The 17,697-nt window shown below is 43.1% G+C and overlaps 2 protein-coding genes across 3 annotated transcripts in view; both read right to left on the minus strand.

Moving 5' to 3' along the window:
• Positions 1 to 2,059, minus strand: part of LOC110506294 (DNA damage-binding protein 1) — a 29,730-nt gene extending 27,671 nt beyond the window's left edge. The window contains exons 1-4 of one of the 2 annotated variants that reach the window (XM_021585760.2): positions 1,885 to 2,059; positions 797 to 945; positions 393 to 509; positions 15 to 236 (exon numbers count right to left, since the gene is read on the minus strand). In XM_021585760.2, the coding sequence (XP_021441435.1) occupies positions 15 to 236; positions 393 to 509; positions 797 to 945; positions 1,885 to 1,945 (549 nt within the window). In that variant the 5' untranslated portion in view covers positions 1,946 to 2,059. Of the gene's footprint in view, positions 1 to 14; positions 237 to 392; positions 510 to 796; positions 946 to 1,467; positions 1,488 to 1,884 lie in introns of those variants that run through there. The other variant, XM_036963409.1, reaches the window with a different exon arrangement.
• Positions 2,060 to 3,337: 1,278 nt separating this feature from the next.
• On the minus strand, positions 3,338 to 13,359 carry LOC110506295 (transmembrane protein 138). The gene is made up of 5 exons (XM_021585761.2): positions 13,203 to 13,359; positions 5,971 to 6,642; positions 5,562 to 5,733; positions 4,658 to 4,733; positions 3,338 to 4,272 (listed from the first exon to the last, which is right to left on the minus strand). The coding sequence occupies exons 2-5, from the start codon at positions 6,162 to 6,164 to the stop codon at positions 4,154 to 4,156; spliced, it is 561 nt and encodes a 186-aa protein (XP_021441436.1). The 5' UTR covers positions 6,165 to 6,642; positions 13,203 to 13,359; the 3' UTR covers positions 3,338 to 4,153.
• Positions 13,360 to 17,697: the final 4,338 nt, after the last annotated feature.

Consider the following 17,697-nt stretch of genomic DNA (forward strand, 5'->3'; position numbering starts at 1 on the left):
TTCCCCCCCTCTACCTGATAGATGAAGCAGACTGTGGGCGCCTGACAGCCGTACAGGAAGTGGACGTCGATGACCTGCAGCTCCTCCAGGCGGATGTTGAAGGCCTTGAGTTCTCGGTTCTCCCGGTCCAACGGGATCACCTTGAATAGGCCGTCGTACAGCCGCAGGCCGATCATGCGGCACTCAGGGTCAACAATGCCGATGATGCCCGTCTCCGAGGGACGCCCAATGCGGTCCTACGCAAAAATAAATAAGTCGGTCAAGTTAAGAGGAGTCTCACGGCATCCTATTGTTTCAATCTGCAGAGTATTCCTGTTGTAGTTTTGCAGAACATACTTTGATTTCCAACAGCTCAAAGACACTAGCTATGCTCGTATTTATTTTTCTCCTACCTGCACGTTGCCGTGGGCGCGGGTGATGATGTCGATGCTCTCCCCGTTCTGTTTGTACTCCAGGATGCAGGCGTTGTATTTGGCAGTGAGAATGAACAGCAGGTCCTTGCTTTCGCCCTGCAGTCAAAACAGACAAAAAGGTTCCTCTCCATTGAAGCCCGTGAAAACATATGTCCATGTTCACGTTCGGCATCAGGAGAAGTTTACAACTTGTATTGCAGTTACAGAAAGAAACCAGGGTCTTGTTCAGAAGGGCACACCGTAGTGGAACCTTCTGCAGCGCAAAACATAATTTGGTGTTCTTATTGAACAAGTTCAGGTAGTACCTCCCTGTTTCAAAATGTTTTCTCTCTATTGAAATGACTAACATGCACACACAAACATACAGGTAGTAGTAGACTCACCTTTGGCCTGAAGAGCTCCATGACGGCGATCTTGCCGTACATGCCCACCTCTTTGACAGGCCGGAGCCCTTCCGCTGTGACCACATAGATCTCCAGGCGTGTGTTTTTAGCTATGAGCAGATTCAGGTCCTCCGCAGAGGTGAAGTGGCCTGGAGGAGAGAGGGTGGTCTGGTCAGTTGGACTAACTTTTTCTAATAGTGAAATGAGTAGTTCTTAGGAGTGCTTTCCATATGACTAGCAGATCTCGTTCCTGTATTTTGAAAAGGCACATTTTTGGAGTTCAAGTATTTGTTTTTCTATCTACTAGGAATAAACCTGGAATGCTTTTCTAGCTAGGCAGACCATTTCTACTCACAAAATATGCACTAAGTTGCACTGCATTGATAGCGTGATTTATTGAATTAATAATATGGGATTTGTTCGTGTCATAATGCCTTAAATTAAGTTTTGTTTTTAATCACACGTGATTTTAACCTAGAAAGTAATACATTGAATAGTTAGCTAGCTATCACCAATATATTGGCAATCAAAATAAATGCAGGGTAACGTTAGCTAGCTAGTTAAGTAAATCTCCCTACATCCCCAACTATGCAGTGTCCCCGATTGTATAATTTGCCAATGTATTGTGTAGGTGGACATATTGACTGGCACTGCAGTGGCTTGTCTGTTACCTGTGTAATTTAGCAACACTGAAGTTCCAAACCTGTTTTAAGATTCTTGGCAAACTGATAAACAAGAAGATAATTGCAAACCAATTGACTGACGTTAGATAGCAAACAAACAACTGAAGACAGCTAGCGCTGGCTTCAAAACATCCCGCCTGCGCAGGAGCACCCACTGACTCGTGCTATTTTGTGCTCACTTGAATGACAATTAATAACTAGCCATACGATATTAGTCGACCACATGTCCCGTGGATGGTTATTCAAAACGGCTATTTAATGGACTTGATAGACTTGCTGGCAATATCAAAGGGAGCCTGGCCTGCAAGTGCCTGTAGCTTGGCTTCAGCTTAACGTTGTAGTGGATGAGGTTGCCACGATATGCTGGTGCGCGAAGCTAACAAGAAACAAGAACAACACGTTTACCGGTGATGCAGGCATTGACTGCCGTCGGTTTCTGCGCTGTTACCACGTAATTATACGACATGGCGTTCCAGGACAGAATAAGAAACACCAGCGAAATTGTATCAGTCCTTCTCAAGTGTTGAAACCATGGATATTAAAATGATGATAAAAAAAAAATTATAAAGCGGAAGTGGATTGCTAAAAGCTCTAGATCGATATTTACTTTCACAGCGCCCCATGTGGCTCGGATGTCGAATTTTGTCGTTGGTGCGTTCATTTGTATAATACGGTGTGCACTGTCCATCTGCATTGGACAGAAGATGAGGGCTCCACCCCGCTGTAATATGACGTTTTTTCACATCGGTCTTTAAATGGTCAACCTCAGCAGCAGAGAGCCAAGTGACTGAGGAGGACTAGAGATCTTTCCGTGTTGCTCACGGTTGATCAAGCAAAATGCCCCTGTAAGAGACACTTAATCTGCTTACTGTATCAATCCAAATCGATAATGGTCAAAGTGGCAGGCATTCTAGTACGATGTGTGTGCACATACGTAGTTAGGTTAACATAGGACTGATACCAGAGATGGTAGAGGAAGGGAGACAACTCCCTCAAATTTTTTTCGGGCACGGGCCACTCCGGTCTACTTATTGTTCCCGCCCCACGGATGAGGTGCCAGAATCTCCCTGGCAATTTTTTTCTAGTCAGGGTGTATGGGGAGAGCGGGGAGATGACAATAAGTAGACCAGAGCCAATGGTCTCACACTGGAAAAAGCATACTCACGTGAGAGAGGGAACACCCACTTACACAGAAAGGAACCTTGACCATTTTTTCCAATGGTAACCTGCCTGAGTAAGACATCTTGGTTTATCCACCATCTTTGCTGACACCTTCATAAACACATGGCCTGAGGTGACATCAATGCCGTCAAAAACACTGGCCTGTGGACTGTAGGCTAAAGACTAAATCCCTGATTAATCCCAGTTATAAGAATAGAGCCCTGTCTGTGGCTCCTTGAAAGCAAGCATGCGTACTGTGTATTGGTGTGTATTTTTACTGTAGAGCACTATTTATGGGGTGGGTTAGGAGAGATGTGGTGATAAATTGACTGACAACATCCAGTTCTACCTTCAGTAGTTTATAGACTGACATAGGTCTTTAGTCCCCTATTCTGAGACATATTGTATCTACACAGCATACATTCTGTTCACCCAAATTGTTTTTGGAGATTTTCCATGCATGTGACTGTAACAGTTTGTCTGTTTCCATCTGTTTAATCCAGTGGGTTTACATCAATGCAATGACTGCATAGGGTCATATGAAAAAGGTAAGCTCAGTCACAATGCTGAGAGCTTGTGACGTAAATTGATGTGTCACATAAATGTGTGCTTATGCTGAGCGCATGTGTGTGCATGCACGTGATATAGGATTAACATTGGAAGTATTTACTGAAAGGAATACTGAGCACAGACACGGTTTATCAGTGTATGTACTGTCTGGGTTTTGTTTAATACATTAGTACAAAAAGCAGGGGAAAAAGTAAGCATTTTAAAACACATAAAACATTATTGTTTTTTCTTTTCCAGTCATCTTCACAAGAAAATCTGGCACACAAACTCACAAATCATCCCACATAAAAAAACAACAACACATAATGATTACATTGATAGATAAACGACACAGACAAACCCAGTTTCAAAGTGTGAAAAAAAATACAACTTGTGTCACATCAAACTATGAGTTCCCACATGTTAGCATCAAAGTCATCATGGTACAACGTTCTGTCCATTAATCAAGGCCGGGGCGGCAGGGTAGCCTAGTGGTTAGAGCGTTGGACTAGTAACTGGAAGGTTGCAAGTTCAAACCCCCGAGCTGACAAGGTCGTTCTGTCGTTCTGCCCCTGAACCAGGCAGTTAACCCACTGTTCCTAGGCCATCATTGAAAATAAGAATTTGTTCTTAACTGACTTGCCTAGTTAAATAAAGGTAAAATAAAAAAAATAAAAAGGCCCTAAACCAGTTTGCCTGTACATCTGGCTTGCTCTGCAAAGTGGCTTGCCGTATCCAAGCAGAATCTAATTTTTGACCCTCCTTGTTAAGTTGACCCATGTCTGATAGAGCACAGAGGTCTTCCCTCTGGTTTCCCCCCTCCACATAAGCTCAGGCCTGTGCACTGTAGCATCCATTTCAGCTCTGCACATACTGTAGCAGTGTCTCTCTGTGTCCGCGGGACGGGGAGGGCATTATTTTGGACCTGTCCATGCCAGTTTCATGTCCACACACTGCTCTTTGCTCACTGGCGGGCCCTGGCATTGGCAAAGGCGTCTCTGAGCCAAGGTGAGTCTTCATAGAGCCGAGGGTCACCCAGGTACTCTGTGGTGCGCTTGTAGAAGTAGTAGTACAACACGGACGCTGCACATAAACACACATCACACGCCAATGAAATACTGACGTAATTTGGTTTTGAAACAGAAAAGACAACAACAAACAATAAATCCTCTTAACCAATTAGGAGATGAAGGGAATGGAAATCAGACCCATATGGCCCTCAAGGGTCAACCTGGTACCTATCTACGATGCTACACAAATAAGCAGTGTGAGAGCTGGGTGTGCGTGTGTTTGTGCATGTGTGTATGACAGATGTAGTACTACACGCCTTCAATAAGTATTTACCTGTTGTAGCACTGATCTCCACCTTATTTGATTCAATGAAGGCACCCAAGATGGATTGGGTTTCAGGCCTAAAAGGTTTCCTAAAATGTGTTTCAGTAAGCGTGTGATGAAAAGACAGCCTCACCTATTCTTTGGAAGACAAAAAGCACTTGGAGACCATCAGTCCACACATAGCGGTTTGATTTTAGCCAGCGTAGATTCTGCAGAGATAGACACAACCCAATACACCACACAGTTTGAGGGATAGCATTCTTTCACTAAAGGACTCTAGGTCAAGGACTCTAGTCAACTGAGCCACGGACTATTCACTCTGTTACCGCCTGGCAAGCGGTATCGGAGCATCGGGTCTCAGAACAACAGGCTTTGAGACAGCTACTACCACCAGGCCATCAGACTGCTGAACAGCTAATCCTAGCTGTCTGCCTGCACAGACCTGCACCGTAGAGACGATTTGAACCTCAGAGATGATCCGCACTTTAGAGATTATTTGCACTGACTACCCACACATCCATCCCTTACACAAAAACGTACACACACACACACACACACACTTGACGTTTGTACATTTGTGTCATTTAGCAGACGCTCTTATCCAGAGGGACTTACAGTTAGTGATGGTGGGACAATCACATATCTCAGTCATATCTCAATCATAGTAAATACATTTTTCCTCAAAGTAGCTAATCACAAAGTCGGTGCTAGTTGGGGTGGGGGGAAGAAAGTCAAGTGCGAGTGGAACACACACAGTCGACGCTGCTGTTCTATTAAATACTATTTATTCCACTGCTAGACCAAGTCCCTCACTGCCCACTTTATATTTGTAAATGCAGTGTAAATACATTATTACTATGCATATTATCTCTCTTACTTGTTATTTTTGACTTGACTCTTTTTGATGTTGATATTGACTAATGTGCTGCATTGTCGAGGGAGCTAACACACAATCATTTCGCTGCACCTTTCATACCTGCTGTAAACTGTGTATGTGACAAATAAACGTTTGATTTGTATTGACACACACAGCGTACCATGATCCAGGAGTGAAGGGAGATGCTGAGGGTCAGGTAGAGGGCGGAGAGCAGCAGCAGGGCCCTGAAGCGCTCCAGCAGCAAGGACACCAGGCCCACCTGGAACACGTAGGTGTTGAACAGCATCAGCAGAATGATGATCAGGTTAAACAGGATGGCTATGTCCTGGATACTGAGAGAGAGAGAGAGAGGAGCTTCCATTTAGTTAGTCACGTTAAACGAATGAAGACACACAAATGAACACACGCACACACTGTGCTGAGGATCCAGAGTTGAGAAACACTGCTTTTTTAATTGTGTCAATCCCCTTTCTCTCCCACCCTTTCTACCTCTTAATTGAAGAAGCTTTGAATAATGAATTTACATCAGAGTCCTCCCCCTGGCTCTCCCATCCTTCCCCGCGTCTTACATGAAGAGCACCAGCTGGACGACGGGCGCGGCCCTCAGCAGCTCGCTGAAGGAGTTGACAAACAGGTCAAAGGTCAACAAGCTCAGCTGGATCAGCAGCACCAGGGAGTAGTTGTTGGTCTGTAGCATCTCCGGGCCGAAGGCTGGGCGCCCGGGCTGTGTGTGGCTCCGAGCAGGATCCAAGGTGGCGCACATTCACACACACATGCAGACAGGGAAACATACACACTAACTATACAGACACAGGTGCACACATGCAGAAGTGCCAGCTGCCAGCTGCCGGCTTGAGCTTCTGCACGGCAGCTTGATGTGTCCAATATATCTGTTTATGTAGAGCAGATGGCGGTGCAGTGCGCTTGTTTTTCCTAATTAAGGACTATTCCACTGACTGAGGAGCTCGGAGGCCTGCTATCGGCCAGAGACATTGGAAGAGCTCTCTGAAAATGCTATTGTTAGCTATCAGCATGTTGAAAGTGGAGAGGGTCCTCTTTCCAGCCCAAAAGAATAGTTCCAGCCCACAGTAAAATCGTTGTAGCACACAGTTCCTTATGGCATGGTGTTAGCTTTGAGAACCTACAGGCAAAGGCGACAGTCGCTTTCCAATAGGGTATTCTACCCGCATCATCTTTCTACTGGCTGTAAATCCATTCCACAGCTATATTCAACAGAGACTCTGTAGTAGAGAAAAACAGAGTGAGCAGAGAGTAAACAATATACAGTGGTAAAAAAATAATAATAATCAGTAATACCTTAAACTGCAGAATCAAATGATCCAGGTAGAGTTTTTAAAATGTATATATATATATATAAAGAGAATGGAAATCTATCCTCCTGACCAGATGTTTTTTTGTGGAAATAGTGTGAGAGGAAGACAAGTGAGTGTAGTCAGCTCAGCCAACCCCATTGAGACCGTGTCTGTGCCTCGACCTAGCTCGGGCAAACCTAAACATGGCGGTGTTTGCTTTAGCAATCTCACTGGAATAAAGACCTCCTTCATTCCTGCCATTATTGAAAGAGATTGTGATACCTCACATCTCAAAATAGGGCTACTTAATGTTAGATCCCTCACTTCCAAGGAAGTTAAGGTCAGAGTACAAAAATTAGTTAATCACCTCACTGAGGAACTTAATTTAACCTTTCACAATACCCTAGATGCAGTTGCACCCCTAAAAATAAAAACATTTTTCATAAGAAACTAGCCTCCTGGTATACAGACAATACCCGAGCTCTGACGCAAGCTTCCAGAAAATTGGAACGGAAATGGCTCTACACCAAACTGGAAGTCTTCGACTAGCTTGGAAAGACAGTACTGTGCAGTATCGAAGTGCCCTCACTACTGCTCGATCATCCTATTTTTCCAACTTAATTGATGAAAATAAGAACAATCCAAAATGTATTTTTGATACTGTCGCAAAGCTAACTAAAAAGCAGCCTTCCCCAAGAGAGGGTGGCTTTCACTTCAGCAGTGATAAATTCATGAACAACTTTGAGAAAAAGGATCATAATCATTAGAAAGCAAATTGTCTTTAAATCTGCTTATTCCTCCAAAGCTCAGATGTCCTGAGTCTGCACAACTGTGCCAGGACCTAGGATCAAGGGAGACACTCAAGTTTTTTAGTACTATAACTCAACACATTGCTGAAAACAATCATAGCCTATAAACCTTCAAGTTGCATACTGGACCCTACTCCAACTAAACTACTGAAAGAGTTGCTTCCTGTGCTTGGCTCTCCTATGTTGAACATATTAAACGTCTCTCTATCGACCGGATGTGTACCAAACTCACTAAAAGTGGCAGTAATAAAGCCTCTTGAAAAAGCCAAACCTTGACCCAAAAAATATAAAAAACTAAATTGGCCTATATCGAATCTCCCATTCCTCTCAAAATCTTTAGAAAAAGCTGTTGCACAGCAACTCACTGCCTTCCTCAAGACAAACAATGCATACGAAACGGTTCAGTCTGGTTTTAGACCCCATCATAGCACTGAGACTGCACTTGTGAAGGTGGTAAATTACCTTTTAATGGCGTCAGACCGAGGCTCTGCATCGGTCCTCGTGCTCCTAGACCTTAGTGCTGCTTTTGATAACATCGCTCACCACATTCTTTTGGAGAGATTGGAAACCCAAATTGGTCTACACGGACAAGTTCTGGCCTGGTTTAGACCTTATCTGTCGGAAAGATATCAGTTTGTCTCTGTGGATGGTTTGTCCCTCTGACTGTAAATGTTGGTGTTCCTCAAGGCTCTATTTTAGGACCACTATTGTTTTCATTATATATGCTACCTGTCCCAGACCTCCTTTCAACTCTCTAAAAACAGCAGGAGCGGTAGAGATACTCTGAATGATCGGCTATGAAAAGCCAACTGACATTTACTCCTGAGGTGCTGACCTGTTGCACCCTCGACAATCACTGTGATTATTATTATTTGACCTTGCTGGTCATCTATGAACATTTGAACATCTTGGCCATGTTCCGTTATAGTCTCCACCTGGCACAGCCAGAAGGACTGGCCACCCCTCATAGCCTGGTTCCTCTCTAGGTTTCTTCCTAGGTTCTGGCCTTTCTATGGAGTTTTTCCTAGCCACCATGCTTCTACATCTGCATTGCTTGCTGTTTGGGGTTTTAGGCTGGGTTTCTGTACAGCACTTTGTGACATCAGCTGATGTAAGAAGGGCTTTATAAATACATTTGATTGATGAGAGGGATTAATAGTCTTGGTTGATCCAACTTTGTTTCAACATATTGTAGTGTTACACAAGGTCACTGGAGGGCAAAGACTGTTACATAGACAGGCAGGCAGGCAGGAAGGCAAGCAGGCAAATGACAGGTGTACCCACTGAGTGGAAAAATCTTCCCTGTATGAACTATTCCCCTTCTTACTGTCACTACCTGGCGCTTAGGTCTGTTTCTCAAACACATGTACACACACACGCACACAAAGGGTTACTCAAAATACTTGATAAGACTATGTTCAGTGGCAGATTGAGGTAGAGGCGACATGGACAGCCGCCCAGGGCGGCATCTTGCCTGGGGCTGCACGGAGCACCCGCACCAAGAAATTTGGAATAGTGACATTTGCACGATCAGTTTTCTATCGCTTATTTGCACTTCACGTCAAGGATATCATGTCACTGTGTGGGACTGTGGGTCAATTAACCTTGTTGGAGTGGGCGCCCTGATTCTAGTTTGTGAGCTAGGCAGGCTACTGCCTGGGAAGGTCTCCCACTCAGAAGTACGAGATGGGGAGGGATAGGTTGACCTCAGGTCTCCCCACTGGAAGGTAGGAGGAGCGGGTAATCTATCAAATAGCGCACCTCTAACTTTGTACAGTACTAATACAAATTAGTAAAATCAGTCACATTAAGAAATGCTACCAAATAAACCAGGTTCTCTTCTTTATAAATGTGTTATTCTATTTTGTGTATTTGTGTGGTTTGGGATTTGTGCAATTTAGTTTTATTTGTGTGTTTTTGTTAGCAATAGGGTAATAGTGTAATAATTCAATTTGCTTTTTTATTTGTATTTATATGCTATGCTTTCTATTTGTCTTTGTTACTTCTTTTTGATATGTATGAGTCTTATTTTTGTATATATTTTTATATTTATATAGTTTTAAATGTTATGATTTTTTATTTGTGTTGTTCCAAATGTCTGAATAAAAATTACAGGTAGTGCAGAATGGTACTGAAGGGGGGGTTCGCCCAGGAAGCCATACAGGCTAGAACCGCCACTGACTATGTTGCATGAACCTCCAGGACAGTATCATTGAGTGCTCCAATCATACGCATCTTAAATCAGTCTGTTTTTAATTTCCCAAAATATTAATACCCTAAACTGGTCTAAATGTGACATGACATGTGTGGATGTAGAGCTATAAGGCCGTGTCTAGACTGCAGCTTTAGTATTCTGATCAGAGCGCTCTGATCACGGAATTCCCTTTTCCCGCACTATTTTCAAATGCCAGTATGCATTCTACAAATGGTGGAATAAGCTAAATATGATAATAACACAACAACTGATGGCACTAGCTAACTACCGTAGCCAAATAGCCAACTAACCTCTGTAGCTAGCTGGCAAGCTAGCAATTCTAAAGGGATCGCAACAGGTTAGCATAACTCTAGCCAAACAAAACCTTTTTTTTCTTCTAAATATTCGCTAGCATTTATGAGGCCAGCAAACAGATTCCTCACAAGCTAGGAACGTTTTTCCCAGAGAATAGTTGGCTACAGTAGTTAGCAGTACCTATCAGTTGTTGTGTTATTATTAGATTTTGCCTATTCCACCGATGACGTCGCCCACTGTATGCACTTTCGATAGCCTGATTGCATCCAGACTGTGGAGAAATCCGCACACATTGCATCCCAGACCAACTCCTGAAGTGGTCAGCCAGATCTGAACACAATCAGACCACAAAGCGACTTTCAGACCTGTCTTTTCAATGCAATCTTCGTATTCTAATAGCAGATGTCGCATGCAAGTGTCAAGTGTAAACAAAAGAGATACATGGCAAATACTTTATGTTGACGATTTGGCCCTAAATAGTCCATGGCTGACAAGATACAAATAACAAGAACTGGCATTATATTTGGGTCTAAATGATGCTGTATTTCCGTAGCTGTGTACAATACTTTAGGTGTGCCTCATTTGGCTTTCCAGGCACAATAGCAACCATGGGATAGTTCTAAAAGTGCAAACCCTCACCATCCGACACTGAAACCAGGTGAGCTAAACCAAGTGCACCTAAAGTAACTGAAAAAAAACAACAAATACAATAGACCCATGTCTGACTGGCTGTCTAAACTAAGATTAATCTTAACAGGGTTGGTTTAGGCACTGCATACTTTAACTTAATTAGTTAAAGTAAACTGGCCCATCTCAACACAATTAACAAGACCTGAGCTTTTGCACCTTGTAAAAGTCACTTGTCTGGTCTGAGTGGCACATTGGCAATCTCACTGCCGCTGTCACCCGCTGGGTGTGTTTCACACAGGTGAACGGATTGTGACTGTGTGTTATGCTGCCCAATGCCATGCTCACAGAATTTATTTATAGCTTTTCATGAAACTGTCCCTTATTCTTTTCAGACAATTGCTTTCATTTTGTGGTGTAATTCTCATTTCTGGATAAGGCTTAAAATACAGGATAACATTTTGCTATATCACATGATTGCGCAAAACACAGGGCCCGAGTCATATCATTCTTGGCCCGTCAAAAGCTTTGTTGACACAGGCAGCCCAATTCTGATCTTTTTCCCAATTAGTGGCAAAATATCCAATCTGATGGGACAAAAGACCAATTAAGTAGCACAAGATCGGAATTAGACTACCTGTGTAAACAAAGCCTAATTGGTCTTTTGACCAATCACATCAGATCTTTTCAAATCAGATCTTTTTCGGAGCTGATCTGATTGGTCAAAAGACCAATTAGTGAATAAAATATCAGAATTGGGCTGCTTGTATAAACGCAGAGATGTCTGCTTGTTGAGTAGACAGGCAGCGTCCACTGTCTCCTTCTCATACTGATACAATCAAACAATTATGGAGTGTTGGTGCAACTGCAGCTTGTGACAAAGCCATGTAGAGCGCTATAGTCCTTACACTTGCTGGGATGGCATCCTGTGAGGCTGGCTCACTGTCCCAACAAACCTCCTAATGACTCCACGTGGACTTTAATGACCTGAGTCGCAATCGACATATTTATAGCCTCACACTGTGGCAGGTGTGAGGTGGATTAGAACTAGTTTCACACATTGAAGACTCTAGGCCAAGCCTTGCTGGTCCGATGCGCAAACTGTTGCTGTAGTTGTAACTTAGTAAACTTACTCACAGAAGCACTTGAACAGTGGCATTGCCTAAATCTCAATAAACTGTGCCCAATAATAACAATAATAGGCTACACTTTGTATCATCATTATAATTTTATACATACGGAAAGTTGACGCCATAAGACAAAGATTGTAATTACATATTTGATGTATTGATTGAATTTATTTCCCCTTCGGATTGGAAGATGAATAGCAACTCTCATTCAAACAACCAAACACTTGACTGTGTAAATAGGGAGCCAAAAGCTACTGGTTACAAGCCAAAAAACACGCCATCTAGCCAAGCCAAGTAAGGTTTACTATTGTCATTGTGCTGTTAAACTATGTCGATGTATACTGAACAAAAACATAAATGCGACATGCAACAATTTCAAAGATTTTACTGAGTAACAGTTCATTTAAGGAAATTGAAATAAATAAGTTAGGCCCTAATCTATGGATTTCACATGACTGGGTAGGGGTACAGCCATGGGTGCGCCTTGGAGGGCATAGGCCCACCTACTTGGCAGCCATGACCACAGACTGGGGATCAAGGCCCAGGCAATCAGAATGAGTTTATCCCCACAAAAGGGCTCTATTACAGACAGAAATACTCCTCAGCACTCCAAAACCTCGCCCTCCTGAGACAATCCCGCAGGTGAAGAAGCCAGATGTGGAGGTCCTGGGCTGGCGTGGTTACACGTGGTCTGCGGTTGTGAGGCCGGTTGGAAGGTACTGCCAAATTCTCTAAAATGACGGAGGCGGCTTATGGTAGAGAAATTAACATTAAATTCCCTGGCAACAGCTCTGGTAGACATTCCTGTAGTCAGCATGTCAATTGCACACTTCCACAACCCCACCATCTGTGGGATTGTGTTGTGTGACAAAACTGACCATTAAAAGTGACCTTTTATTGTCCCCAGCACAAGGTGCACATGTTGATGTGCACATTCTTGATGTGTACATTCTTGATATGACACACCTATCAGGTGAATGGAGGATCTTGGCAAAGGAGAAATGCTCACTAACAGGGATGTAATCAAATTTGTGCACGACATTTTAGAGAAATAAGAGTTTTGTTCATATGGAAAATGTCTGGGATTTTTTATTTCAACTCATGAAACATGGAAACACTTTACATGTTGCATTTATATTTTTGTTCAGTTTAGTATATTTGAGTTAGTTAGGCCTACAACCTTATATTGACCTTGTACCTGATAATGATGTTGTCAAATTTTGCTTTTCGGCTTCTGCCGTGTTTTCAAAGCCTTAGCAACAAAAAGATTGTGAGGGCTAGGTAGTTAATCTCCTTAAGAAGCAACCTGACAGCTTGTTGTCTACAGGAAATGGTGAGCAGTAGTGTCAAGTTTAAGATATTCTTAAAAGCACCATATTGAAATTAAAACACATGATAAAATGAAGCTAGTACCTGAAATGTCCCTTTTTGAGATGTTGAAGATTTCTCTACGTGGCTTCTACCCACACGTTAATTCTCTCCAAATTACGCAAGCTCTCCCGACCATCCACAACACAGCAGTGCACAAACCATTGGCACAGACGCAACCTGCGCGTCTCCCTTGGTGATAGGTTTTTGCCGCGCTACATCCATAATAGATGGGCGTTAATTTTTGTACTATGGAACAAACCTCTGCAGCCTTTTTCTATTGCAAACATATTGCGCTCCAAATGTAATAGGCAAACAGCCTAGGCCCTACTTCAACGATATTTTTGTATAGCAACAGGAACAAATGGGCTGTTATCATTTAATAGATCAAACTTAAAGTAAGATAAATAAAAGGGTATCTTCATGGGGTTTTCAAATGTGATGAAGGTCTGTTTGCAAATATCTTAAACCTAATATCCTTACATTTCAGATGATGCTGACAGTAGCTTTGCAATAATAGCCGGCCCTATATACAATATTACGGTAATGCATAACATGAAACCGACCCAAAGGTAAACCATTGCCATCTAGTGGTAATACAACGTTTAGACTTGACGATTAGTAGGCTGTGTACGTACAGTGCATTTAGAGTTCAAACATTGTTGCACATAGGCAATACGTTACCCCTTTTCAAGTCAGTCTAATTTTACAATGAAACAATCAGTCAATCTGTCTCCTTTGAAATGAAATGAACATAGAGCATAATGATATGATATGGGATGTCAGCCTAAAAAGAAAGAATGTGCACAAAGTCAGTACCAATATTTATGAAGATGCCATCACACTCAGTTCCAACTGTTGGCTCCCATACTCGCTTGTATCATTTTCTTTATACGGTTAGGCACATATGCTTTTTCAATTGATATAAATGTATTTTGTGTTTGCCTGCTTACTTTTAGTATATCATTTATTTGTTTTATTTAACTAGGCAAGTCAGTTATAAACAAATTCTTAATTTCAATGGCGGCCTAGGAACTTTGGGTTAACTGCCTTGTTCAGGGGCAGAACGACAGACCTAAAATTCAGTACCCTGCTCATCAATCTACACACAATACCCCCATAATAACAGAGAAAAATCTGGTTTAGAAATTTTAGAAATTGTATCAAAAATAAGAAACAGGATAATGAAAGTTCACAGAAATAACAAGTAAAGGTAGCACTATCAATTAGTCATAGTGTTTTTATGGATATCAATTAGTGATTAAAACTCAAACCAAATCGGTAATCGAATTTCTGACAAATCTGTAAGGGAATATCTGCTATTGGCTACAATGGGAAATCATAGTAGTCACAAACCACAGTTGGATTCACAAGTTTGGACAGCACAGTACAGTAAAATACTGCAATGTAGAGTTCAGTAAAGAAAAGTAGAGTGAATTTCAGTACAATAGAGTAGAGTTCAGTACAGTACACAGCAGAGCACACTGGAGTTGAGTACACTATAATGTACTGTGTTGTACGGAACTCTACTCTACTGTTCTGTACTGTACTAATCAAATCAAAATGTATTTGTCACATGCGCTGAGTACAACGGGTGTAGACTTATCCGTGAAATACGTTCTTACTAACCTTGCCCAATGATGCAGACTTAAAAAATAATAATGAAAAGAAAAATTGCGCTACAGTGAACAAACATATAAATGCAAGATGTAAAGTGTTGGTCCTATGTTTCATGAGCTGAAATAATAGATCCCAGAAATGTTCCATACACACAAAACGCGCATTTCTCCTTTGCCAAGATAATCCATCCACCTGACAGCTGTGGCATATCAAGAAGCTGATTAAACAGCATGACCATTACACAGGTGCACCTTGTGCTGGGGACAATAAAAGGCCACTCTAAAAAGTGCCGTCACACAAAACAATGCCACAGAAGTGTGCTCTTCTTGGATGAATCCCGGTTTCAACTGTACTGGGGGTTGTGTGGGCGATTGGTTTGCTGATGTCAACGTTGTGAGCAGAGTGCCCCATGGTGGCGGTGGGATTATGGTATGGGCAGGCATAAGCTAAGGACATCGAACACAATTGCATTTTATCGATGGCAATTTGAATGCACAGAGATACCGTGATGAGATCCTGAGGCCCATTGTCATGCCATTCATCCGCCATCATCACCTCATAATAATAATAATAATAAGTACATGTTGCAAGGAAATGTACACAATTCCTGGAAGCTGAAAATATCCCAGTTCTTCTATGGCCTGCATACTTACCAGACATGTCAGCCATTGAGCATACTTGGAATGCTCTGGATCGACGTGTACCACAGCGTGTTCCAGTTCCCGCCAATATCCAGCAACTTCGCACAGCCATTGAAGAGGAGAGGGACAACATTCCACAGGCCACAATCAACAGCCTGATCAACTCTATGTGAAGGAGAGGTGTCGTGCTGCATGAGGCAAATGGTGGGCACACCAGACACGGACTGGTTTTCTGATCCATGCCCCATATATATTTTTTTTAAAGGTATTTGTGAACAACAGATGCATATCTGTATTACTAGTACTGTGAAATCCATAGATTAGGGCCTGGTGAGTTTATTTAATTTGACTGAGTTCCTTATATGATCTGTAACTCAGTAAAATCTTTGATATTGTTGCATGTCGCTTTTATATTTTTGTTAAGTGTATATACAGGGAGTACCAGTACCAGATCAATGTATGAGGGGTATGAGGTATTTGAGGTTTGGCTATTCAGCAGTCTTATGGCTTGGGGGCAGAAGCTGTCTCGGAGCATCTTGGTCCGTGAGCCGATGCTATGGTACTGTTTGCTGGACGGTAGCAGAGTGAACAGTATATGGCTGGCTGGCTAGCGTCTTCGGCAATTTTTTGGACCTTCCTCTGACACCGGCTAATACAGAGGTCCTGGATGGCAGGGAGCTCGGCCGCAGTGATGTACTGGGCTGTCTGCATCCCCCTCTGTAGCTCTTTGCGTGCTCCCACCTCTTTCTCCTGTAGTCCACGATCAGCTGCTTGGTCTTACTGACATTGAGAGGTTGCTGTCATGGCATCCCACTGCCAAGTCTCTGACCTCATCCCTGTAGGCTCTCATCGCTGTCGGTGGTCAGGCCTACCACTGTCGTGTCGTCAGCAAACTTGATGATGGTGTTGGAGTCGTGCGTGGCAATGCAGTCGTGGGTAAACAGGGAGTACAGGAGGGGACTGAGCACACACCCTTGAGGGGCCCCCGTGTTGAGGGTCTGGGTGGCGGATGTGCTGGTGCCTATCTTCACCACCTGGTCCATGCAGTCAGGAAGTCCAGTATCCAGTTACAGAGGGAGGTATTCAGTCACATGTTCCCCAGGTTGGTGATGAGCTTGGAGGGGACTATGGTGTTGAACACTGAGCTGAAGTCTATGAACAGCATTCTCACATAGTTATTTCCCCTCTTGTCCAGGTGGGAGAGAGCAGTGTGAAGTGCAATTGAGATTGCGTCATCTGGGGATCTATTGGGATGGTATGCGAATTGGTGTGGGTCCAGGATGTCTGGGTTGACGGTGTTATGACCAGCCTTTCAAAGCACTTCATAATAATAGATGTGAGTGCTACAGGGTGATAGTCATTTAGGCAGGTTACCTTGGAGTTCTTAGGAACAGGGACAATGGTGGTCAGCTTGAAACATGCTGGAATTAGGGGAGATTGGGGAGATTGGTCTGCACATGCTTTTGTAACAGCATTGCTTCCGTCCCTCTTCCGCGGCCCTTGTAGAGCAAGAGGAACAACTACTTTAAGGCCTCAGAGCGAATGACATCACCGATTGAAACGCTATTAGTTTATTGTGTAACCGATGTGAACTGGCTAGCTAGTTAGCGGTGGTGCGCGCTAATAGCGTTTCAATCGGTGACGTCACTTGCTCTGAGACCTTGAAGTAGTGGTTCTCTTGCTCTGCAAGGGCCGCGGCTTTTGTGGAGCAATGGGTAACAATTCTTCGTGGGTCTCAGAGCGAGTGACGTCACCGATTGAAACGCTATTAGCGAACACCACCGCTAACTAGCTAGCCATTTCACATCGGTTACACTTTGAAAACGCACCCTGGTATTCCGTTTGCCACGGCGGCCTTGCAAGTGTTAACCGGTTTGAAAGATGTACTCACATTGGTCATGGAGAGTGAGATCAAACAGTCATCCGGAACGCAGTGACTTTCACGCAACACTCAGTGTTGTATTCTTTGTATCGAGCATAAAAGGCATTTAGTTCATTTGAGAATTGTGCATCACTGGGCATCTCACGGCCAGGTTTCTCTTTGTAATCCATTATAGTCTGCAAGCTCTGCCACATACAACGACCATCGGAGCCAGTGTAATAGAATTCCACGTTCCTCCAATATTTGTCCTTTTGCATGTTTGATGTCGGAGATCGTAGCTTCACTGTATGCCTCCAAGTCCGTGTCCTGTTTCTTGTAAGCGGTAGCCCTGCGCGGATATTGCCTGTATTCCATGGTTTTTGGTTCATCGGACCACTTCTGTATTGAGCGCATCACT

This window comes from Oncorhynchus mykiss, chromosome 26, assembly GCF_013265735.2.
Source record: "Oncorhynchus mykiss isolate Arlee chromosome 26, USDA_OmykA_1.1, whole genome shotgun sequence".
NCBI classification, from domain to species: Eukaryota; Metazoa; Chordata; class Actinopteri; order Salmoniformes; family Salmonidae; genus Oncorhynchus; species Oncorhynchus mykiss.

Excerpts from the sequence above, each read along its gene's own strand:
- LOC110506295 (XM_021585761.2), bottom strand. The coding sequence starts at position 6,164 with ATGTGCGCCACCTTGGATCCTGCTCGGAGCCACACACAGCCCGGGCGC. Across the intron at positions 5,734-5,970 it reads GTCCAGCTGGTGCTCTTCAT|TATCCAGGACATAGCCATCC; the intron begins GTAAGACGCGGG and ends TCTCTCTCTCAG. Across the intron at positions 4,273-4,657 it reads TTTTGTCTTCCAAAGAATAG|CGTCCGTGTTGTACTACTAC; the intron begins GTGAGGCTGTCT and ends GTTTATGTGCAG.